Genomic DNA, 24,407 nt, shown 5'->3' with positions numbered 1-24,407 from the left:
GAGTGGGAGGAGCCCATTGCTAGCATGGTACAGGCTCTTTTGTTTATTGCATCGGACTCGGCTCCCTGGTGGTCCTTGGGGATCAAGAAGTCTGGGCATAACAGTTTCATGGAATGTGTGCGGTCTACCGGTTTACCAGGAAATGGAACAGGGACTTGTTGCAAGAATGATTGGCCTTGAACTTTCCACGCAGGATTAATATATTTCAAATAACTCCACCAGTCAGCCTTCTTTTGCTAACCGAGTTTCTCATTCTTCACTTGATGCCAATGGAAAAAGGCAAATGGAAGCGTGTTGTTATTAGTAACTGACCCTGGGATGCTTTACGTGGTCTTAGCTCTCTCTCTCGTTTGCAACTTTCAGCCATGGCCAGCATAATGACTTTGGTTCCAAGCTCTCGTCCCCAGGTTGGCGGAGTGTCTGCGGCTGTGACTTGCAGTCACTGATGGTCGTTTCTCCTTTCTCTTTCCAGGCCCTCCAAACCACAGCCAGTCCACGCTGAGGCCCCCTCTGCCACCCCCTCACAACCACACTCTGTCCCATCACCACTCGTCCGCCAACTCCCTCAACAGGAACTCACTGACCAACCGGCGGAGTCAGATCCATGCCCCGGCGCCCGCGCCCAATGACCTGGCCACCACACCTGAGTCTGTTCAGCTTCAGGACAGCTGGGTGCTAAACAGCAACGTGCCGCTGGAGACCCGGTAAGTCCCACGGCCCATCGTGCCCGGGTGCCACCCACACTGAGCCCCTGGGTGGCTCCGAGGTGCAGTGTGGGAGCAAATCTTGGCATAAATAAAGGAGGCAAGTCTACCACCTCCTGGTGGTTCTCTGGGGAATTGGACCCCGGATGGTAGGGTGAGAGGTATTTCTCTGCTCACACGTGTCTCCTTTCAATGCTTGTTTACTCCCTTAGCTCTTGTGTACCCAACTAATAGAATTAGCATAACATATTTTTTCCTCAGAGGCTCATGGGAAACATGCTTATAAGGATATATTGACTGAAAGCTGCTGATAAATTATGCATTTGGCCTTTCTTGAAGTAATAAATGAAGACTCATTTGAAATTAAGTGTTTGGGGAGACCTTGAGAAACAATCCCTGATTCCAGCCTGACGGAAGTATAGTTTTAATTTATATTTCATCCAGCAAGCGGTCTCACTTTAATCCCTCCCGTATACACTGACAGCCTGAGGGGCAAACAGTAATGTTTAAAAACAAACAAGAGAAGCAGGGGCCGCGCATGTTGGGAGGGGAGAGAGAGTTTCAAAGTGATCTTCAGGCCTGGCTCTGCTCGGGTTTGCCTTTGCTTCTGTCCTTTTCTCATTTCTGGTCTTCCCAAGCAGGCCCACCTGCATGGGCTGAAACAAGGTGCCTGGTCACAGCATGGCTGTGGGTTGTGATTGACAGTGAAGGCTGCACATGGGTGGGCCAGGTATTGGGAAACTTGGTGCTCCGTCCTGGATATCTGCATGGATTCTGTGCTCACATTGTTATGGTTTCCTCATCTGGAAGAATCACAAAGACTGAACAGAGAAAGGGGCTAATTCATCTGGACCTTTTCAAAAGTTCTCACACTTGTTTGTTTGGTGGGGGTTTTTAAAAATATATTTTTATTCATTTCAGAGAGGAAGGGAAAGGTAGAAACATCAATGATGAGAGAGAATCATTGACTGGCTGCCTTCTGTACGCCCCCTACTGGGGATCATGTGCCCTGATCAGGAATCAAACCATGACCTCCTGTTTGATTAGTGACACTAACCACTGAGCCACACCAGCCAGGCTCTAACTGGTTTTTAGACTTTTTTTTATTCTTAGCTTTAATGAGGATACAGATTAGCCACGTTTAGAAAAATATTAACTTACTGGGCATATAACTGTAGATTTCTAAATGCCAGATGAAAGTATAATAATTCTTTTCTGGTAAGTTACTTAAAGCATGTTTAAGTAATAGGTTTAAGGAAAGACAGACATAAACTGTAATTATTTTAGTAACAGTCATTGACTTTTCTGTGCTGACCTGAAAACAACTGTACAAGCTATAGATTTTCATGTTGTTTCTTTGTTTTGTTTCGCATCAGCACCGTTGCCTTTAATAGGAAAGGTCCTTTTTGTAATTGAGACATATAATTGACATATAAAATCATATTAGTTTCAGGCATACAACATCATGATTTGATACTCATATTTCTTGTGAAATGATCACCACATCAAGTCTAGTTAATATTGGTCACCATAACAAAGTTATGAAAAAATGTTCTTAGGATGAGAAATTTTAAGTTCTACTTTGTTAGCAACTTTCAGATCTGCAACACAGGAAGTTGGCACCTTTCTGCCTCCTTCACCCATTTCTCCCACCCTCCCCCACTGGCAACCACCAATCTGTCCTCTGTATTTATGAGTTTGGTTTGGTTTTATAAGATTTCACATATAAGTGAGGTTATAAAGTATTTCTCTTTCCCTGTCGACCTATTGCACTTAGCATAATGCCCTCAACATCCATCCCTATTGTCACAAATGACAAGATTTTATTCTTTTTTTATGGCTGAGTAGTATATTGTTTCTCATCTATAATATTTTTCATTTTAATAAGCTCGCAAGCCTTAATATGTTGTACAGCATCATCACTGTCATCACTCCAAGCTATTATATTTTATTTTCTGACAATTATAGGTTATTCTTAATCATGCCTACGATCTTCATCTCTAAGGCTTAAAATATGTAAAGTCAGTAGAACCATGCATATATTACATGTAAGCAGTAGACTTAAACATCAGCACTGATTTAGTAACCCTCTAATAAACAGCTTTGCTGGCCAGTTTCCAGGCTGACGCTGTCCAGTCCAGCAGGCTGCACACAGGGTATCTGCACAGCCAATGGTCTTCAGGCCAGATCAGACTTGCCATCTTTTTGTCCTTGTGTTTAGGAACTGCCATAGATTCTGTAAGGCACTAGTCAGTCTATGTTTACATTAACAGACTGTTATTAGAAAAAATAGTTGCTGGACATAAAGGCTACATAGAGTGGACTAGATCAGTGGTCAGCAAACTCATTAGTCAACAGAGCCAAATATCAACAGTACAATGATTGAAATTTCTTTTGAGAGCAAACTTTTTTAAACTTAAACTTCTTCTAATGCCACTTCTTCAAAATAAACTCGCCCAGGCCTGGTATTTTGTGGAAGAGCCACACTCAAGGGGACAAAGAGCCGCATGTGGCTCGCGAGCCGCAGTTTGCCGACCACTAGATCAGATGAAGAAGGCAATGGACTCAGAGAAAGGCAAGGAGAAATGTAATAGCTGTAGAGACACAGAAAGTAGAGAAAAGGAAGAGTACACTATCCCTATGAGTAACCTGTGTTTGTTGTGCACTTTACATGGGCTGGACCCAAGTATTCTGCATGCCTGTCCATGAAACCTGACAGCCATCCAGTGGGGTCCAAAGGAACCATCATTATCACCCTTTTAAATATGCGGAGTCTAGGTGTTGCAGCGGCAAAGTTACCGGTGGGAGGTCTTGGGCTTCAGGGAGATGGTAAATTAGGAGCCATCTTGGATAGACCTCTGGTGGTTCCACACATGTCTGACAGCTGAATAACCACACACCTTCCCTGATCGCCCTCCTTGTTACATGTCTGGGGCAGGCTCCATCCAAGCAGTTGCTCCTCACAAAGATTTCCCCCTTGGCAATAAGACTGGGTATGCTACACACTATCTCCCATGTCTCATTGGTTTCCCCAGTGACTTATTTTGAGCCGTAGTACTTGTGTTCTCTTAACGAAGATCTAATGAAAAGGACCAGCAAAGCCATGCCTGTCACCTTGCTGTTCTAAGTTCTGCTAGATGTGGGCTTCTTACTGATGCTTTTGGATGAGGCAAGTTGAAGAAGAGCTTGGGGAGTAGATAGGATGGCTGAGATCGGGAAGCCTAGCGGAAGGAGAAAACCACGTCTGTTCTTTGGGCAGGACATTCAAGGTCCCAGGATTACAGAACACAAGGCCCTTGCGATGGAATTATGCCCAGAAATCAAACACAGGGCACAGAAGTAAGCAGATAATTAAAACTCCATTCATGGAACTGATTACATATAACATGGATGGGCAACTGATCTCATGTTTTAAAAGTTGGCAGTAATTCATGGGATTGTTGAGATTTGTTTCTCTTTTGAGTAGGATTCATTCAGTCTCTTAATAGCAAATATTTACTGAGACCCTCGTGTATACAGGGCTATGTTAGGTACCGGGGAGATAATGATCAAAAGGTGTATCCTGTCCTTCAGGGTTACAGAAGCTACAGGAGGAGAAAGGCACATGAACAAAAGGGGAGTGTGGTGTATACAGTAATGGGAGTGTGAGAAGTGAGGAACTCTCTTGGGATAATCAGGAAATGTTTCACAGCGGAGGGGCTGTTTGAGCTGGGTTTTGAAGGATGAATAAGAGTTTACCTCATGAATAAGTAGAAGAAAAAAAAAAAACCCTCAAGATTGTAGCATACTAGAGGCCCGTTGCAGGAATATTCCCGCAATAGGGCTTCCTGTTGCAGTTGCTGCCCTGCCTGCTTCCCTTCCTTCTCCCTGCTCTGCCTGCTTCCCTTCCTCCTCTCCCGCCCCACTTGCTTGCTTCTTTGCAGCTTCACTCTCTTCTGCAGCACTTGTCTTCTTTCTATCTACGCTGTCTTCAGTCTTTGCTCTAGTCTAAATATGCAAATTAACCGCCATCTTGGTTGGGATAATTTGCATACTCACCCTGATTGGCTGGCGGGCATGGCCTGAAGCCATAGCGAAGGTGCAGTCAATTTGCATGTTTATCCTTTATTAGGTAGGATGATTTGTTCCCATTCCTTACAGGCTGCTCATATAGACTTGGTAACTGTAGAAGTGGACAGATCTACAATACTTTTTCAAATGCTGGAGCATTGTGAGTTTACTAGACATTTTCTTACAAAAGGAAGTGTAGGCATGGGAGCTCCTGTTTTAGGGACACTCTGTCGTACTAGGATTCCCATTCAAATAAGGACTGAGTGCCAAATCCAGGAGAGAAACCCACTGAAGGCAAGACATAGTCTGGTCACGATGTAGTCATCAATATTGAAAACGCAGTAGAACTTTACACACAGCTTCCCCAACCCCACTCTCCTGCGCACAGACTTTTGGCGTGATGGAAGGATTTCATAACCTTGCACTTGATGACAGATGCCCTGCCACCCCTGGAGACTCCAAGCCAAGTCCAGTGTGTTTTCAGAGCCGGGAGGAACAAGCCCTTGCCGCTCTGCGCTGTTTTTGATGTTCTGTCCGTCTAATGAGGCATGTTAGATCTCTGGGCTGTGCTTCTCCCGTCTTTTTCCATGACAAGTAGATTTAGAGGTGCTGATTGAGGAGGCATGGCCAGATAAATGGGACTGTACAAATGAGGAATTTTACACAAGACAAAGCATATAAGGAAAAGCTCTGTATCGCTGTGAATCATATAAGTAATGCGGATAAATGTCTGTTACCAGTAGTCAATCCATCTATTTAACCACAATAAAATCCAAAAGAAAACACACAGGCCAGAGGAACTAATTGCAAGAAGTCTGTTCTGTCTTTTGCAACGTGTTATGCAACAAAATGACTCTACCCATCCTCTTCCTCTCGGCTGACCCACGGTGTTAGAACACAGTCCACATGCGTCCTTGGTGGATGTCAGCTCTCTCCCTTTTCTCTCCTGTGAGGGGTGAGGGCAGCAATTTGCATGACCCGCCTGCCTGGGGGGTTTTTGAAGTCAGCACCTCTCATCTAAAAAACAGTCTTCCTTTTCTTCTCCTCTGCATTTGGCTGAAGCAAGCTCTCCCTCAGAACCTGTCTCAGCAGCAGGTCAGGAAAGAGAATTTCTAAGCAGGACGAAACCTCCCTGAGTTTCCTTTCGCCCTGAAAGCCCTCATTTTCATCATCAGGATCCTCAAGTTTACAACCCAGTATGCAAGTTGCTTTTGAAAATGGTCACCCAGCCTGGCCAGCTGGCGTGGCTCAGTGGTTGAGCATTAACCTAGGAACCAGGAGGTCACGGTTTGATTCCCATTCAGAGCACATGCCCGGATTGTGGACTTGATCCACTGTGTGGGGCATGCTGGAGGCAGATGATCAGTGATTCTCTCTCATCATTGACTTTTCTATCTCTCTTTCCCTCTGCCTTCCTCTCTGAAAATAATAAAAATGATATATTTTATGAGTTGCGGGGGGGGAGAGGAAGGAGGTTGGGAAGGTAATGGGGGAATGAGGACAAATATGTAATACTTTAATAAAGCAATTAAAATGCAAAACAATAATAATAAAATAAAATTCAAGTCCTTTATCCAAAATAATAATAATAATAATAATAATAATAATAATAAAGTTCATCCATGATCCATTCAAGAAACACCTATGAGAACTTACTATGTGCCGGGCACTGAGGGCTCAACAATGAAGAAGAAAGCAAAGCCTTTCCCCGACAGAGATTTGAGGATGAATATAGACAGAGAGTGAGTGAGGGACAGACAGGTGCCCCACACTGACATGCAGCGAGTACCCTGTGAGGGACAGAGAGGTGAGACCCATGAGAAACTGGCATTTAAACAGACCCCCATGAATGAGTAGGTGATGGTTATACTTACAGAACATCAGAACTTTCTAGGTGCAGCATTGGGGGAAGCAATCTGCTGGGGCTTATTTCACTTAGCATAATGCTCTCCAGGTCAATCCCTGCTGTTGTAAATGGTAAGAGTTCTTTCTTTTTCACTGCTGCATAGTATTTCGTTTTGTAAATGTACCTCAACTTTTTATCCACTCATTTGCTGATGGGCATTTGGGTTATTTCCAAATATTAGCTATTGTAAGTTGTGCTGGCAATGAACATAGTGGTGCATATATTCTTTCTGATTTGGTATTTCTGGTTCCTTGGGATATATTCCCAGAAGTGGGATCACTGGGTCAAATGAAAGTTCCACTTTTAATTTTTTGAGGAAACTCCATACTGTTCTCCACAGAGACTGCAGCAGTCTGTATTCCCACCAGCAGTGTACAGGGTTCCCTTTTCCTCACATCCCAGCCAATACTTGTCGTTTGTTGATTTCACAACCCTTCTTGTCAAAAACTTTTTATTTGACACTTAGTTTTACATATATGCCCCCATTTAATCCCTCTTACCCTATGCTAGGTGTATGTTACTATTCCTATTTAAAAAAATAATAATACAAACTGAGGCTCAGGAAGGTTCAGTGACCTACACATGTCCAAATAAGCAAGTAGCAGAACTGGGATTTAAACCTGGGCTTGCCTGATTCCAAAGCCATGTTCTTTTATATATATATTTTTTTTTTTAATTTAAGAGAGAGAAAGAGACATCGATTTGTTGTTCCACGCATTCATACATTCAATGATTGATTCTTATATGTGCCCTGACTGGGGCTCAAACCCACAACCTTGGCGTACCTAGACAACACTCTAACCAACTGAGCTACCCATGCTAGTACCTTTCAGGCTAGAAATACAAAGCAAAACTGTGCTTATTCTGATAGCAAACAAATTAACTTGCCCAAGCTGTGGAAATGGTGAGGTGAATGCCTGGTGGCATAGGGCACGAAACTCCCTATGCGATGGACTCCAGCCTGTTGCTGGACATAGACTTGGTTATTGACAAAACCACAGGCCAGTTGGGGTGTAAGGAACCCTCTCTGCATCCCTGGGGGCCTGGTGGCAACCTGGAATGGTAAACAGGAGGCCTCCTGCTTTGTAGCGGTGGCGGCATAGGCCCCATGAGAGCTAATGCGCAGAGCTTCACCACTCTGCGGGTTATAGAATGTGAGAGCAAACGGACAGTCTAGAAAAAAGAAGCACTGCTACCTCTAAAGCTCCGTGATTTATAGAATTTCTACCTTCCAGCCGGGCTTTGACAGACAGGCGGGAGGAGGCCACGTAGCCACGGACGCAATGGTTGACCGTTTGGTCGTATTTTAAATGTCATCGTTGTTCCTATTAGCGGAAAGTTGTGGAAAGTGCCCGAAAGAATTGACGATCCTGTGCTTTACAAAGTGTACACCTGAAACTGTACAAAACAATATTGGATGTGAATTGTAACTAAAAAAAAAAAAAAATAGCACTTTGAGCTTGATGGATGGCACCCAAGGAATCTCATTTTGGTATCAGGATTCTAGAAAACACGCTTTTTGTCTTCAAGATGAAGTAAGGTTACCCCAATGTGGATACCTTAGTGCCATGGTTGGCAAACTGCGGCTCTCGAGCCACATATGGCTCTTTGGCCCCTTGAGTGTGGCTCTTCCACGTCTATTTTGAAGAAGTGGCATTAGAAGAAGTTTATGTTTAAAAAACGTGGCTCTCAAAAGAAATTCCAATCGTTGTATTGTTGATATTTGGCTCTGTTGACCAATGAGTTTGCTGACCACAGCCCTAGCGCACGTTTGGGAACTGAGACGCAAGACCTTTATAGTAAGTAAGGTTTCCTGGAGAAGCAGCAAGGTTGTTGAAACATCATCACCATGCTGAACCCCAAGACTGATTTCTTTTCCTACCTAAGGACTAACTTCCTGGCAGAATCACTGACAGGCTTGATCTTGAGAACATTAAACCAAGGTCACCTGTTTACACATTTCACGTGTCCGAATGAGCTTTGGAAACTAGAATTCATTCTGAGTGAACCCAAAGCATCCCAGCACTTTGGGAATCAATAGGCAGTTGGATTTCTCCATAGTGCACAACACGATGCCCCTCTCCATTCTCATCAGAGGCAGCTGGAAATTGATGAGACCCTCAGGTGAGCCTCTCAAGCTCAGCCTTATTTGATCGCTGCACCTTGCTTCTGTGACACCGTGATCCCGCCTGGCCAGCAGCAGCCTTTCACGTCACGGTGCACTTTAATTTTGTAGTTTTCTTAGTCTTCCTTGGAAACTTGACAGCTTATTAATCTCAATAACTGAGCTGCTCAATAGGCAAGCTCTCCGATGGGAAACCAGGCTGTGTCTTCCCTCCCCCTGCCCTTGGCCGTTAGAGACAAGGGGTTGGTTGTTGGATAGAGCAAGAGATGAGGTGGTAGAGAAAAAGCCAGTTAGGTGTGTGTGTAGGGGGGGGTGGAGACACCCTCTACCACACATTACTTTCTGACAATTGGCAAGAAAATAGAACCTAGTTTCGTCTGCAATTTATGGCTTGTTCCCTTAAACCCACTCCAGCCATTAATATGAAAGAAACCCAGGGTCGTGGCACGTGTGCAAATTACAAGGTGCATGAAGAAAGAAACAAGCGTTGCCGCTTATTCAAGACCACTCCAGCCTGTCTTGGGCAAGGTCTGCAATCTCGGAGGCATCCTTGAAGGTGGAAGTGTCCAAGGAGAGGCTGTCCTTTTTGCGTTTGGCCCCTGCTGTAAAATTAAAGCCCTGTGAAGTGTATTAAAGCTTTGGGGACTTGAACTTCTTACAGGGCACGTTAGCACAGCTAAGCCTCTGGGTAGAAAGCACTTCTATACAAAAGCCATCCCTCCCTCCGCAGCCTGGACCAGGGGACCGGATTAAGGAAGGAGGTCACCTAGTGGTCATGCCTTGCAAATGCAAGACTGCCTCAGAGTAAATGTGGAAAGCGCTGGGGTTAAAGCTGGTGTTGAAAAAAGCAGAGTATTTCCGTCTCTGTCTGAGCTCTTTCACCCATCCAGCTAATGTGGACTGTCACTCCCTCGGGGCATTTCCTGGAGCCTCCCGGAGGACTTTGTATCTGGCTCAGACAGGGAGAGACTTGATGAAAGTCCTTTCTAATTCTGGCTCCCAATGATCCTTTTCTTTCCACGGAAGCCAGATAAGGCCTCTGGTTCTCCCAGGCGGGGAGCGCCGGCTCTGCGGCTCCTCTGAAGTTCCCTTTGATTTATTAGTCTCAGTCTCGCCTGCCTTTTGTGAGTTGGGTTCTTGTGTCCCCAGAACCGATCTGTCAGGAGGCACTGGGCAGGTCCCCGCCTCTGGGGCTTCATCTCCTGGGTGACAGGGGAGTGTTCAAGAAACTCTTTGTCAGAGAGCTTTTTTCTCTCCCAAACCCACCACCGCCCATTTGGGGCTATTCCGTGAGCCTTGTTTGCCAATAGCCACCTTTAGAGGTCACAGCTTTGCTAACCACAAAGGATTACTCCCAAAATGGTGTGTTTTTAAATCCTTACAGGACCCCTTCTTGCTAAGACTAGTGTTTGGGGAGTCAGCTAATGCCCCCACATCCTGTCATCGTGTTTCGGCTGTTCCTGCCTTACACTTCCAAGGAGAGCGAGCAATGCTTCTGTTTTGTTAGCTTGTCTTGCAATTGCATGTAAGTGTGTTAACAGCTTCAATGGGGGGATGAGCCTAGCAGGTTCGTTTTTTAACAATCAGTCTGTGAAGATGTTGCATACCACGCAGTATGTTGATGAAAAAGCTTCTTTAAAAAATTTTTTTTTAATTTTTTTTTGAACAAACAGATTTAAACACCTGCCCTGAGAGAAGGCAGGAAATGTTGCTCTCCTCGCCTTGGTGTGCTTAGATAAGAATTTGAAATGGAAAGCTTAATCTTAGTGACATTTTAATCTCTTATCCTCTTACTGGCCTTGGGAGCATGGTATGAGAAGGCACTGGGAGGGACTCTGGGGGAATAATGTTCCTCACCCCAACCCCACCTTGGATGATTCCTTAAAGTGAGAGACTAAATGGAGGGCTGGGGGAACCCTCTGGTCACGGGGCAGGCTGTGCACATCGGGCTTTGTGGGTGTCATGTAGCTGCTCTCTTAGTTGGTGTCCTGCCCCCACCTACCGAAGCCTCCTGAGCCCCAGAATCCACGTGAGAACTTACGGCCACGTAACAACCTTTCCGCTTCCTGGAATCCACGGAACACTTTCTGGTCTGTTTTCAGACGTCATCCTCTCCTCGGGGCCTGCGTGGTGCCAAGTATTGTATTAGACACTTGGCACCGTGTTACCCGGCTGCAGCTCTGTGGGATAGACACCCTCCTCCCCTCCGGGCCTGTCGGGAAGATGAAACTGGGGAAGACGGAGGGTTGGGACAGAATTAAGACGCTGGCAGAATTAGATTCAAGGCTGAAAACTAGGGCATTCGGTGTTTTCTCTCAGCCTTGCTTTTCTCTGTCTCCTATCATTAGTCTTTTTTTTAAATGTATGTATTCCTTATTGATTTTTTAATAGATGATTCTTTATTGATTTCAGAAAGGAAGGGAGAGGGAGAAAGAAACATCAATGAGGAGAGAGAATCATTGATTGGCTGTTTCCTGCACACCCCCTACTGGGGATCCAGCCTGAAACTCTGGCATATGCCCTGATAGGGAATTGAACCCTGACCTCCGGGATCATAGGTCAACGCTCAACCACTAAGCCACACCAGCCAGGTTCAGCAGGCCTCCTTGTGTGAGATCTTTGTGGGATCTACTGGCTATATTCTCTTAGCGTAGGACCCTAACAGAAAAAGGCTTTCTTTTCCTGACATTTCAGCAGCCCTTCCTTGACCGAATTTTCTGGAGCCCAACTAGAGTCCTATGCCCAGGACAGACCTGACCCTGAGACCTAAGGCACAAACCATGCTGACTGGCTAGATCTGAAGCATGTTCCCACATAGAGCCTGGTGGAAGGGGAGGTGTGAGAGAAGGGTGAGGCTATAACCAAACACCATAATATTAGCTGACCATTTAAAAGAAAAAAAAAAAGAAAAAGTGTCAAGTTCAATGCTAGTTTTGTCCCAGCTCGGCTGCCTTCTCCTCTTGCCTGATGATAGTGATTGTGTCCTCTGGGCACACTCAGTCTGAGGGGGAGGGGCAGAGGGGTTTGGGGGCACTGGGTTATCTCACTTGCCTGGACACAGAGCAGGCTTTACAGCTGGTCCCATTACAAAGCAGAAAGAATCACTTCCAGTGACTGACTCCCACCACCCTCTGAGACATCACCCTCTCTGGTTCACATCCCAAACGTCCCGCCCCTGTACCTTTGCATTCACTGAGGCCCCTGAATGCATTTTAACTTTTATTAGTCTCCCGATGTCCCTTTGAAGGGTCATCTTCCTTCCTGCAAAAGTGCCTGGGTTCCACATTTTCTAATTAAAGCGTGCTCATTTATTGTCTTCCTAACCAGTGCTCTTTACGAGGGCTCGTGATGAGAAAGTTAACCCAAAGCAAGCTCCATGCCTCTCCCATCGCCCGAAAATGGCTGGAGAAGCAGTTTTACCTTCATGAACCTGAAGTGCTCTGGAGAACTTTCGGTTTTGCTTTTTCTTTTCTTTTCTTTCCTTTTTTTTTTTTTTTTTTTTACTAAAACCATGAATGGGAAACATTTGGCTCGATGCTCTAAGCTCCTGTTCTCAGCAACTTGTTTTATCTTCTTTGTGTTGAAAATGTTAGGTAGGATGGTTTGCAGGGGCCAGTCTGCTCTGTATTGGACCATAATGCAGATGGCATCAGCCTCAGTGTGCACCTAAATAGACAAGTTAATATCCTAATGTCGATCAACATGCCTAATGCATTTCCATTCCTGTGAATCAATTGGATATTCAGAAGTAGAAAGGCTCGGTGAAGTAGGGGAAAAGGAATCACCCATTGAAACCCGCCTAGAATTTCCGTCTGATAGTGTGTGTGATGTTGGCATGGGTGTGAGAACAAGGCAAGGAGGGCCTAGTCAGTGGGTGTCGGGGTTTGCTTTGTTTTCTGAGCTTTCGCCATTGAGGGCCTTGTTTGGAATGACCAAAGTTGTGTGAGGGTGGGGACTTCCTTGTGTCCTGCCTGCTACGTGTGTCTTCAAATGCACAACACCATTCCGTTTGGGGGAAAGGGAGAGGTGTAGAAACCTCTACAGAGCTAAGCAGAGGGGCTATTTCATAAAGGGAGAGGAAGGGATGGAGGGAGAGATGCAGGAGAGAGTAGAGAGGATGGGGGGAAAGAAGGAGACAGGATGGAGGAGGGAGGGAGAGGCAGGGAGAGGTAAAGTCTCTGGCAATAAGGATACAGAAACCATACCTGATATCTGTTGGGAAGTTGTCCTGGGTGCTGACCACTACATCAGAAGGTAGATCGTGAGAAGAAATCAAGGTCAACATGATGGAGACTGAGGAATTCTTTAAACCCCTTGACTCATGAAGGCCCTTCTGAATTCTCGGATTGGGCAGGCGGGCGGCAGTAGGCCTCGGGGTGAAGCTATCCTAGTCTCTTTTCCTGCATGGCTCTGGAACTATGTATCCAGCACACAATCTTTATCTCCATTTCCTCCTGCAGAAGAATGGTCCAGAATTGAAGACAAAGAACTGTAACAGATTTTGTTTTGGGGTGTTATTAGTTTTTCCCCCAGTTATTTTATTACAAATATATACATTCTCTTGATTTAAAAATTAGCAATTAACAAGATAAAAAGTACACAGTAGTAGTCCATGTCCCTTCAGTCCTATTTCTAGGGAAAAAAATCTTACTTGAAGGTTTATTATTTAGGCGTCCAGAAGTGCTTATGAATGTCTGAGCATGTTTTCTAAGTTTAATATAAGTGGAATAATATAATACAGACCATTTGTAACTTCCTGTCTTAAGTTCATGAGCTATTGTGGGAATCATTTTTGGTAATTCCACATGGACCTACCCCATTCTTTTCTAAAGTCTGTGTAATATTCCATAATGCCATCATTTATTTAGCCAATCTCTTCTTGATGGACGCTTAGATTGCTTTCAGATTTTTGCTATTACAAAACAAAGCTGTAAGGAAAGAGGCTTGCTAGGTACCTTTCTTTGCATACTTACATGATTGTATTTAAAAGTTAAATTCCTGGAAGTGAAATTGCTAGATCAAAGGGTATGGAGAATGTGTGTTTTGAATTTTGATAGATTGTGCCAAATTACACCCATCTCAATTCAAATGTTCCAATCTCTCTTTATTCCTCCTCCTTTAATGGCCTGAATGTCTTTAATGGGTTTTTTAAAAAGAGTCCCGAAGTCTACGGTGTTGGATGTTAAACATAGAGCTGAAAGGATTTTCTTTTTCAAGGATGAATGTACTAAGTAATGCTGGAGCATTCTGGAAACTTGCCCTTCCACCCCCCTCCCCCATCCCCTTCTTGTGTGCCAGGGGTAGGATAAGAAAGAGGTCTGGTGTGGGGGAGTCTGCCTGTTCCTTTCCCCCGGCTCCTGCTTCAGGGCCTTCCCTTAGTTCCCAAATTCTTCCTGCAGTGTGGCCTGCCTTTTGTTTTCTCATTTATAACTTCCTTTGAATGTGCCTCTTCTCCCCGACTCCCTTGCTCCCTTGCGGCTATCTACCTAACAGGGATATTACAGGAAAGTCTAAGAGACCTAGAGCAATGACTCAAACAGCAATGTTATTGTTCTAACTATTACAGGAGAGCATGATGATCAAGGGCTTGAAAATCCCCAAGAAGACACCTCTTTTGTGAAATAAGAATGGGAGGGCTCCATAGAGAAGAGGCCCTCAGGCCACGCTTAGATAGTTGCTTTGTCTGAAACTCCGATTTTATGCTAAATAAGGATTTTTGTACTTCCCACCTCCAGTTGGTAATCCCATTACTGGCTGCTTTCATAGGACTTAAGCTTAATTCCACCAGTATTTAAAGAGGTCCTGTTAGAGGCTGAGGGTGAAGGGGGGAAAAGGTATGACCTCTGGGAATTACAGTCTAGTGGGGAGAGATGGCTGAGCAGATCATTTCTATTCATAGAGAATGCCGGAAGATGAAGGTAAGCTCAGAGGACTGCATGTATTGGAACAGGTGATGGAGCGGGCGGGGGAGGGGGAAGCAGGTAGGGGCGGGGCAGGTAGTGAGACCTATACCTACCTGGTCAGTCCCATTTTGATGACAAAGTGAAAGTCACCCCATCAAGGTGCATTTCGTGCAGAGGCAAGAAAAAAAAAAGGCCAGAGAAGCAATAGCGTGCAAGCATTCTAAGTCAGCTAGCTGGGGACTTGGGACCCAGTGCTTGAGAGGCCTCCTAGCCGTGTGAGGATGCCTCCTAGGCCCAGTCAGGGCCCTATGGTTTGTTCTGGGTGGGATGTGGGGCCTGAGGAGGGGTTGGTGCAGAGGTGTTTTGCCGTCACATTTTCAGGGAGAGGAGGAGAGATCTTGGCTGACGTAACAGAGAAACAAGAGCTGAAAGTCCAGTGCAGTTCACAGAAGGACCCTTAGTGAAGAAAGGAAGGCGGGGAGGAGGCAGGGAAAGCGAAAGGAAAGAGATGTATACTGAAGGTAGGCAGTCTACAGACTCAGTGATAGCCCAAGCCAGCATTTATTGAGGGGCTATGAGGTGTCAGGGATGTGCCGACTCCCACACTGAAGCCACACAACATCCCCATGAAATAGTTCCAGTCCTTTCACCACTTTCCATGCAAGGGAACAGATTTGACGACATGAAGTCATTTGCCCAGAGGCTGCCCAGGTTCCAGGTGTGACAGCCAAGCTCGAACCCCATACACTGCCAGTAGTTTACCCAATGCCCACTGCCAAGTCCAGCCTGATCCCGGCCTTCCTCCTGATTCCAGCGCCTGACCCTTCTACCCACCATCCTCTCCCTCATCCCCCTGCCCTGACACAAATGCAGACCTGGCTTTGATGTTCATGGAACCACTGAACTTCTTGTCAAGCAAACCCTTAGAGCCAGCCAGAGAGTGATTCCAGTTCAAGTCCACGTGTCTTGAGATGTCTGCAGAGGCAGCCCACCTGCCCTGCACCCTCTCCTCTGGGTTTGGTTTCATCCTGCCGCATGCAAAGAAAATGCCTGCAGGTAGGCACCTGCCTTTTAGTCCAACGCACCACCTCCCTGTCAGGCAGTGTTCAGCTCGCCACGCCTCAGCTGTCCAACTGCATCTCCGTCACGACTTGCAAGACGGCAGTGACAAGCTTGTGGGGTACTTAAGGCAAGCGTGCATGACAGCTTTTCTTGACACCTGCATTTTTTAAAAGCCTTGCCTGGGGCCCTGGGAAACCCAGCATTTAAGAAACCAGGCATCTTTTAAGGGAGCCAGGCGTGTGGAGTCTGCTTCCCGGGACTTGTGACGGGGATGCTCCTGCAGGGTCCGCCGAGAGGGTATTAAGAACCAGGCCAGGATTTACGTGCTGATGCTAAATGACGGCTGCCTTTTCTAATGGCATTTTTTGATGAGGGAAACATATGAATCCACTCTGTGCAGCGTCCATGGGTATGTGGCTGGCCTACAAACACACTTAAATGGCACACTTCTGCGAAGCATTAATTTCCAAGTGTCCACCAGATATATGTAGGCAAGCAGACATGTCATCGGGGTTGCTATAAAGCTTAATTAATATCCCTGAAGAGCCCTTAGATCATTTCACAGAGTGCTAAATAAGAAAATATTGTACCTATGGATATTATGCCCATAAAGAAGTGCGGGTAAATACACAGATGGGCTGCCTTAGATTTGGTTATGCCTCAAAGGTCTGATGCAGACTCCATTGGGAAAATAAATTGTATTGAAGATAACCATCTTTTATGTGAGGTTTAAAAAGAAAAGAACAGAGCCCCAGATTTAAATGCTAGAAATCTCTACACACTGTTGATTTGGAAGAATCAAATCTCATAGGAAAAAAAAAAAAATAGCAAGTTTTCTTTTTTGTTTTTTGTTTTGTTTTGTTTTCTCTTTCTCCTCTGCCAGTCCCTATATCTAGGATTGCTTTGGTGAGTTGAGAATTATTGTTAGTTATGCTCCAACCCAAATAAGCTAGGTTTTGTTTTTGTTTTTCCGTGTAAATCTTGAAGAAATTCCACAAAATACTTAACTTGTCCCTTTTAATTTTTAGAACACAGACGTGCCTTCTTTCTTTTCCTTCTTTCTTCCCTTCCTTCCTTCCTCCCACCTTCTACCCAGTGACTAGTTCTGGAAAACATTCTTAAATCTAAGAAATAACCATTATCGGGGGAGGGGTGGTTTGTTTCCTTCTGAGCCTTAGTGTACTCATTCAGAAATAGAGGGAACTAAGTTAGAACTTCCCAAAGGTACACCCCATGGGACACCAGTTTTAAGACTGGGGAGGTGGGTGGCTTAAAATGTATGTGGTCAAATAAATAAATACATAAATAAAATGTGGTCATATAAGTTAGCAAAATGATATTTAGGTTATTTAAGGTACTAAAAGCTTATGAAGATATGTAGCAATCTCCTTAATTTTGTTTACTATCGTGTTTCCCAAATATTGTGGAACAAACCCTGTCTTTACTGTAAACCAGTCATACACAAATACACCTGGTGAGCCAGAGAACACGCTTTGAGATCTTATATTTCTGATCCTCTCTGATCTCACGACGGAAGTAGGAAGCCTAGAATTTCTTCAGACCCTTACTGAGAAAGGACTTTGTGATTTTGCTCCTCTCGGTCAAAACTGTTGAAACTCATCCACACGCGAACTCATTTATCAAATGCTCCAATATTTGGGCCTGACAAGTTAGTGCTCAGATATGCACTAACAATAAACCTTTTTATAAAAATGTCATGACAGATAGCTTTCCTAGAATATAAACCCATTAGGCTCTCACTCAAACTTCTTTCCTGAAACGGTAGCCTGATGCTCAAACATTTTGTAGGATTTGAAGTGTTATTGCTTTTTCTGTGACTGCTGCTCCCCGGCTCCTTGGTGAGGGTCCCTGTTCCCTTAATTCATTAGCAGTTTTCAAAAACAAGCTCATGACCTAGGTAGGATACAAAGAGACTGAGGAAATGTTTAGGGCCAATCAGAATTTGACGGCCATGCTGAATTCAATGTTGATCATCATTTTCTACATAGAGAAAACAGCTAAAAGTTCCTCAAAAAGTTTAACATTAGAATGACCATATAACTGAGGAATTCCTCTCCTTAGTATATCCCCAAACAAATAAAAATAGGTGCTTAGACAAACACTTGTACACAGATTCCCAGAGTGGCATTATGCACAATAGCCAAAGGGTAGAAACCTCCCAAATGCCCATCCGTGGATGAATGGATGAGCAGTGTGGTGTTGGTTACAATGGAATAGTATTCAGCTGCAAAAAGGAGGGAAGAACTGACAAAACCACAACAGAGATGAACTTGGAAACATGATGTTAAGTGAAAGAACCCAAGCACAATAGGTCATATGTTCTATGACTCCATCTACATGAACTACTCAGGCTAGAGAAACCCATAGAGACAGAAATCAAGTTCGTGGCAACCAGGAGCTGGGGTAGCACAAGGGGAAATGAGAGTCACTGAGTCGTGGAGGCAGTGTTTACTTTGGGGCTGATAGAAATGTTTGGGGGCAAAATAGAAGCAATATTTGTACAACATCATGACTACATGAGATGCCACAAAATTGTACACTTGAAAATAGTTAATTTTATGTTATGTGAATCTCACCTAAATAAAATAATTTTAACTGATTAATTAAAAGAAATCAGCTAGACAGTCAGCCTGTACCCCTCAGAACGAAAGGACTCAAGGGCTTGAGAATTTACCTCTTCTGGCAGCCTTTCCCAGGAAAGATGCTGGGGGGGATGGAGGAGGAGTCTATTCCCAGAACATCCTTTGAAATGATTAACTTTGAAGCCACTATACAAAAAATAAAATAAAATAAAATAAAAATACCAGTGTATGTCATATGATCGATAGTAATACATGGATGCAAGTATGTATTAACATACATACTTAGATTAACATCTAAAAAACTGTCCATGATCCCCATGCTACAACATGGTAACCAGCTCTGTGGACAGTCCTGAAGTAGCTGAAGCACCAAAGATAAAGGAAAGGAAATAAAGAAAGGTGTGTCAGGCAGGGCTCCTTTGTTACGGAGGTGGGGGGAGAAAGAGAAAGATAAATGGATTCTCTCCTGGTTGGAGGAGGGTAAACAGGGCTTTTCAGAGCTGGAAACCATTCTCATATTTTTTTATAAGTGACTTGGAAGAGAAAATGCACCATGAAATCCTCGTGTTTGCAAAGGTACTGGCCCGTGAAGATAAACTGCTCTGAAGGTGGACAAACAAGGAACTGATAAGGAGCGAGTACATTTACCCAAAATTCTTCCAGACCTACCTGACGATTATCTCTGAGCTCCTGGTTATCAACCAGGAAGTGGCCCCAAATTAGTGTCACCTAACTTTTGAACATACACAGTCTGTGGGGCTGCTCTGTAAAGAGGGGAAGGGAGGACCGCAAAGACATAGCATCTTAGAAATTAATCAAAATTATCCGACTCTTTTCCAAAGTCATTGTGTGTGCTCAGTGGAAATAATCAATGTGGTTATAGCTAATCTACCTCAAGAATGACAGCGATTCTACTTCTGGGAATATATGTGAAGAAACCTGAAACACTAATTTGAAAGAATATATGCACCCCTATGTTCATTACAGCATTACCTACATTAGCTAAGATCTGGAAATGCCCAAATGCCCATCAGCAAATAAGTGCACTTAAAAATAAAAATAAAAAAGCTGTGGTACATTTATACAATGAAATACTACTCAGATGTAAAAAAACAAGGAAATCTTACCCTTTGTGACAACATGAATGGACTTGAAGAATATTATGCTAAGTGAAATAAGCCACTCAGAAAGACAAATACCATAGGATCTCACTTATATGTGGAATCTAATGAACAAAGTGATTTAACAAACAAAATGAGCTCAGGGTGTAATGTGCAGACGATGTTTTGTTGAGCTGTACACTTGAAACCTGTATGGTTTTATTAACCAATATCACCCCAATAAAGTCAATTTTTTTTTAAATATATTTTATTGATTTTGTACAGAGAGGAAGGGAGAGAGATAGAGTTAGAAACATCTATGAGAGAGAGTCACCAATCAGCTGCCTCTTGCACACCCCCTACTGGGGATATGCCTGCAACCAAAGTACATGCCCATGACCGGAATCGAACCCAGGACCCTTCAGTCCCCAAGCTGACGCTCTATCCATTGAGCAAAACTGGTCTCGGCAAGTCAATTGTTTTTTAAAGGACAGAAAAGTTGTGGAGAATTCCCCCTTACAAGGTCAAGAAAGTGAGGAGTCTCTTAGGAATCATTTGAAAAGTCTCAAGATAGAAAGATAAAGATTTCTCAAAGGATTTGAAATAGCTATGTGCAGGTATCATGAGAACATGGTCTTTATTTACCCAAATCTTGAAAATCTAGTGCTAGGGCATCCTTGAAGAAGACACTACAAGATAAATAAAGAGAAGTGCTGCGTCTGAGAGCTGACAGAAGGCATTCAATTTATCGGTTCCTAAAGACAGTATAAAATGAACTTTTCAAGATCTACATTGGTCATGTTTTATTCATCTCCTAGAAATTGATAGAATACCAAGCATGCACTCTTTCAGGGACAGGGATACAGCAGTGAGGAGGACTCAATCCAGGCCAACAAAAACAAGAAAACAAGTGAGCCAGCTACTCCCCGGGGTTCGTGTTGAATGAATGAGTGGTCAGGGTCTTAATCTCAGCACCGCACCCCACCTGTGCCGACAGCAAGGCAGGTAACATGATGGGGTTGGAAGGGCTAAACAAGGACGCCTTTCTGAGAAAGTGAGCTTGAAGGGGAGACTTGAAAGACCTGAGGAGGAGGAGCCATGTTTTGTTGTTGTTGTTCTTTAGAGACAGAGAAAGGAAGGGAGAGGAAGAGAGAGCGAGAGAAACATCGATGTGAGAGGAAACCATCAACTGCCTCCTTGTATATCCCCCACCATGGATTGAGCCCACAACCTGGGCATGTGGCTTGACTGGAAATCGAATGGGCAACCTTGTGGAACATGGGATGATGCCCAACCAACTGAGCCACACTAGCCAGAGCAGGATGACTTCTTTCACCAACATGAGTGAAATCTGGTAGAGAAGGATAGTATAGACTCTATACTATAGAGTAAAAAATCAAGAGTTGTATTTGGTCATGTTAAACTTGAAATGTCTAATGATATTGAAACGAAAATAGACTAATAGGTGCTATATTGAGGAGTGGCTAGAATATTCTGGGTAAAAACTAAAACCCTCTAGGCAGAGGGCAAAGAAGACAGCCAGGCCTTTTCAGAGAAATGGACTGAATTCTCCTTGCGTCTGTTCTGCCATAATCATTTTGAAGATTGAATGCCTCTAAATCTGCTTCCTTTGTGCAGGGAGAAGGCATAGTTTAAAACCCTTGCATGTGGACTAAAATCCAGATTCCATCCCTCACATGTGTGTGTAATGTAGTTACTACCCATCATGCCTACCTCTTCTTCCTACCACTCACTCCCTGCATCACTGTGCTCCAGCAATACTGGTCTTTCACCTCCTCAAGAATGAGATCTCCTCCACCTCAGAGTCTTGGCACATGCTGTTTTCATTGCCTACCATGTTCTTTTCAGGACTCCTTGCATGATTAGTTTCTTCTTATCCTCAGACCACCCCATTTCTTTTATCATCTCCTCAGAGAGGAGTGACCACACTAAGATAGTCCCCTAGTTTTGCTGTCCTAGTTCCTGGTTTCCTTCATGACACTTCCTGCAATTTGTAATTATTTGATGTACAATATTTGTTGGTTTGCCTGGACTTGAGTTTTATTTATTTGGTATGTTTTTTTCAGTCATAATTTCCAGATGAAGATAAAGATGTAGTCATCACTGTACCCACACTCTCTGTAACTAGTGGTTGGCTCATAAATTCATATTTAAAATGTTGTGTTCTTTCCACGCACATGGGGGGAGGGGGGGAACATGCTACAGATATGTATTAAACACCTCCTGTGGGCCAGCTTCTGTGCTCACAGACTATTTTCAAGATTTCTTTCAGCCCTTCCAACAGTTCTGTGATGTAGATATTGCTATTTTCCATTTTTTAGAGAAGGCATCCGAGGCTTAGGGAAATTATCTTTCCCAGCATCGCACAATTCCGGTGGAGTTGAGATTTGAATCCAGATGTGCCTCACTCCAAAGCCTGCCTGTTTTTCTTTAAAAACAAAATACAAATAATAATAAAAATAAAAAAAGCCATATTTTTATTGTTTTCAGAGAAGAAGAGAGAGGCAGAGAGAGAGAAACATCAATGATGAGAATCAGTGATTGGCTGCCTCTGGCACTCCCCACACTGGAAATCGAACCCACAATCTAGGCATGTGCCCTGACCAGCAATTGAACAGTGACCTCCTGGTTCATAGGCTGATGCTCAAACACTGAGCCACACCAGCCGGGCTCTTTTTTATTATCATTATTCTAATTTATCTTATTTTTTTTCCCATCACCATTTATCCCCTCTATGCTCTCCACTCCCACCTCCTCCCCATAGTCACCACACTGTTGTCCATGTCCATCAATGGAGTTCTCTCCATTTTTTTTCTTATTTGCTCAATCTCTCCATCCACGCCCCACCCTCCACAGTGCTGTCTATACCATCCTGTGTGGGTTCCTTCAGCAGACATTTGTGAACACCTACTAAGAACAGAGAAAAATACTAGGAAGCAAAAGATCTAGGACCTGCCTTTGAGAAGTTTGTAATATGCGGAGACAAGGCAAACACACAGGACAGATATAATGGCATGAAGCAGAGTATGATAAAGGGACAGACCCTAAGGTTCCTTCAGCTCAACAGCTCTTTGACTCTCAGAATGATACAGGCAGTAAACGCGAGGGGAGAAATCATCAGCTCGTTGATTGTATCTGATGGCGTGCATTCTTTCTTCATCTCGCTCTGGCTGCCGGTGAACACCTGTGCAAGTCTATTTGAGATGTCTGTCTCTACAATCCCACGTTATAGTATACGGTGAAGTCAAGGTCAAGTGTGAAGTCAAAGTCCGAAGTCTTTGCAATTTCTTTTTTTTTTTCTTTATTACATCACGACTCTAACCAATTAGCTTGAAAAAAGTCAAGTTAACAACACCAGAGGGTAAAAAAAAAAAAAAAAAAAAAAAAAAAAAAAAACTCCTCATTTTATCCCAAAGAGTGAAATGGATTTGCTCACACCAGCTTTCTTTAGTGACCTTACCGACTTTGCCTGTTGCACTCAGCGGTATATCATTTCTTGGGGGGGCGAGTGGAGGGAGAATAAGTTTTACCATGAAAAATGCTATGTCACATCACAGTGTGACACTATTTAAATATCAAGAGCTGAAGCTTCTATTTAGAAAAACGGAAGGCAATAAATTGAGTGGCTAATTATTCCAGCTGTGGGCATTTTGGGTCTGCCTGCACATTTTGAAGAGGGCAGCACAGAGGCTTTTCCTGTTGTTCTCGACATATGCAAATGCGGCAGTGTCCCCCGTGATCGGAAAGGTTCAGGGATCAGAAACCTTGAAGCCTATTTTCCCCTCAATCAAAATTAGTTTGAGGAAGCTTGGGGAATCATGATGTGAAATGGGCTTTTAATTATACTAATTGGGTTATTGGCTTTTTCAAACTTGGGAAGTGGCAATTTAAAAAAAAAAAAACATTTTTAAAGTTTAATTTTAAAAGCAACAGTTCATTTCTCAACTCAAGCAGAAATTCCCAACTGGGAGAAGAGAGCAAGCACATTAGTGATAGCCTCCATGCCTCCCCTTCCTAATAAAACGATGTTTGAGGGGAGGGGAGGGGGCCACGATGCTCTAGTCGCTGGACTAATTAGAACAACTCATTCATCCCACAAGGAGCTGAAGTGTGCAAGGTCAAGGGGATCTAATAAAGAGCGGGATATACATGGTTCCTGCCCTACAGCAGATTAATAGCTACACTCACTGGCCGTTCCCTGGACGTTGAGATGCATGTGAAGCATGTCATGTAAATAAACTCACCACTGCCCCCAACAAGCCCAGGAAATAGGTACTAGTATCCTCTCGCGATACAGGTGAGGCCACTGGGACCCAGAGAGGTTAAGCCACTTGCCCAGTGTCACACAGCTATGAGTATAGGAACCAAATCCTGGTCGTCTAAGTCCAGAAATCTGTAGGCTGAGTACCTGGTTTCATACAAATAAGTAATAAGAAAAAGAATGCAGGGATGTTTATAGGTGGGGGAAAGTCTGACTCTATCAAATGTTTACCAGTCCCTCAAGCGCATAGGAGCCTTTTGCTGTCTGTTGATATTTTTTAAATTTATGTACGTGGCTGTTGTTGTTTTTAAATAATGTGTACATTTTATATTTGCAAAAAGGAAAATAAGGGCAGAACCCTTTAAAGATTACTTAGTTTTGCTAGTCAAGAAGTGGCTGAGCAGTACAGAATCCAAGGTCAGCTTTCTCATCGTCTCTTGTGCTTTTTCCATCTCATCCTGTAAGCTTCTTTCTCTCTCTCTCTCTCTCTCTCTCTCTCTCTCTCTCTCTCTCTCTCTCTCTCTCTCTCTCTCTTTCTCTCTCTCTTTCCTCCCTCTTTCTCTCCCTTCCTCCCTCCCTCCCTCTCCCAGGGTCCCACCCGTTGAGTTTCTCTTCTTTCAGCACCATTCCTTCTCATACGGGAGAGTATAATAACGATTCCAGAAAGTGAGC

At 44.0% G+C, this 24,407-nt stretch overlaps 1 protein-coding gene across 8 annotated transcripts in view; it reads left to right on the top strand.

The window, feature by feature from the left end:
* The window catches only part of TENM2 (teneurin transmembrane protein 2), an 867,288-nt gene that overhangs the window by 601,449 nt on the left and 241,432 nt on the right, over window positions 1-24,407 (top strand). For all 8 annotated transcript variants that reach the window (XM_045577000.1, XM_045576998.1, XM_045576997.1 and 5 more), the window contains one exon: window positions 473-704. In XM_045577000.1, the coding sequence (XP_045432956.1) occupies window positions 473-704 (232 nt within the window). The remainder of the gene's footprint in view (window positions 1-472; window positions 705-24,407) is intronic.

This window comes from Pipistrellus kuhlii, unplaced genomic scaffold (assembly GCF_014108245.1).
Source record: "Pipistrellus kuhlii isolate mPipKuh1 unplaced genomic scaffold, mPipKuh1.p scaffold_m20_p_8, whole genome shotgun sequence".
Lineage (NCBI taxonomy): Eukaryota > Metazoa > Chordata > Mammalia > Chiroptera > Vespertilionidae > Pipistrellus > Pipistrellus kuhlii.
The sequence above is the reverse complement of the archived record's forward strand: the minus strand, read 5'-3'. Positions and strand labels throughout refer to the sequence as shown.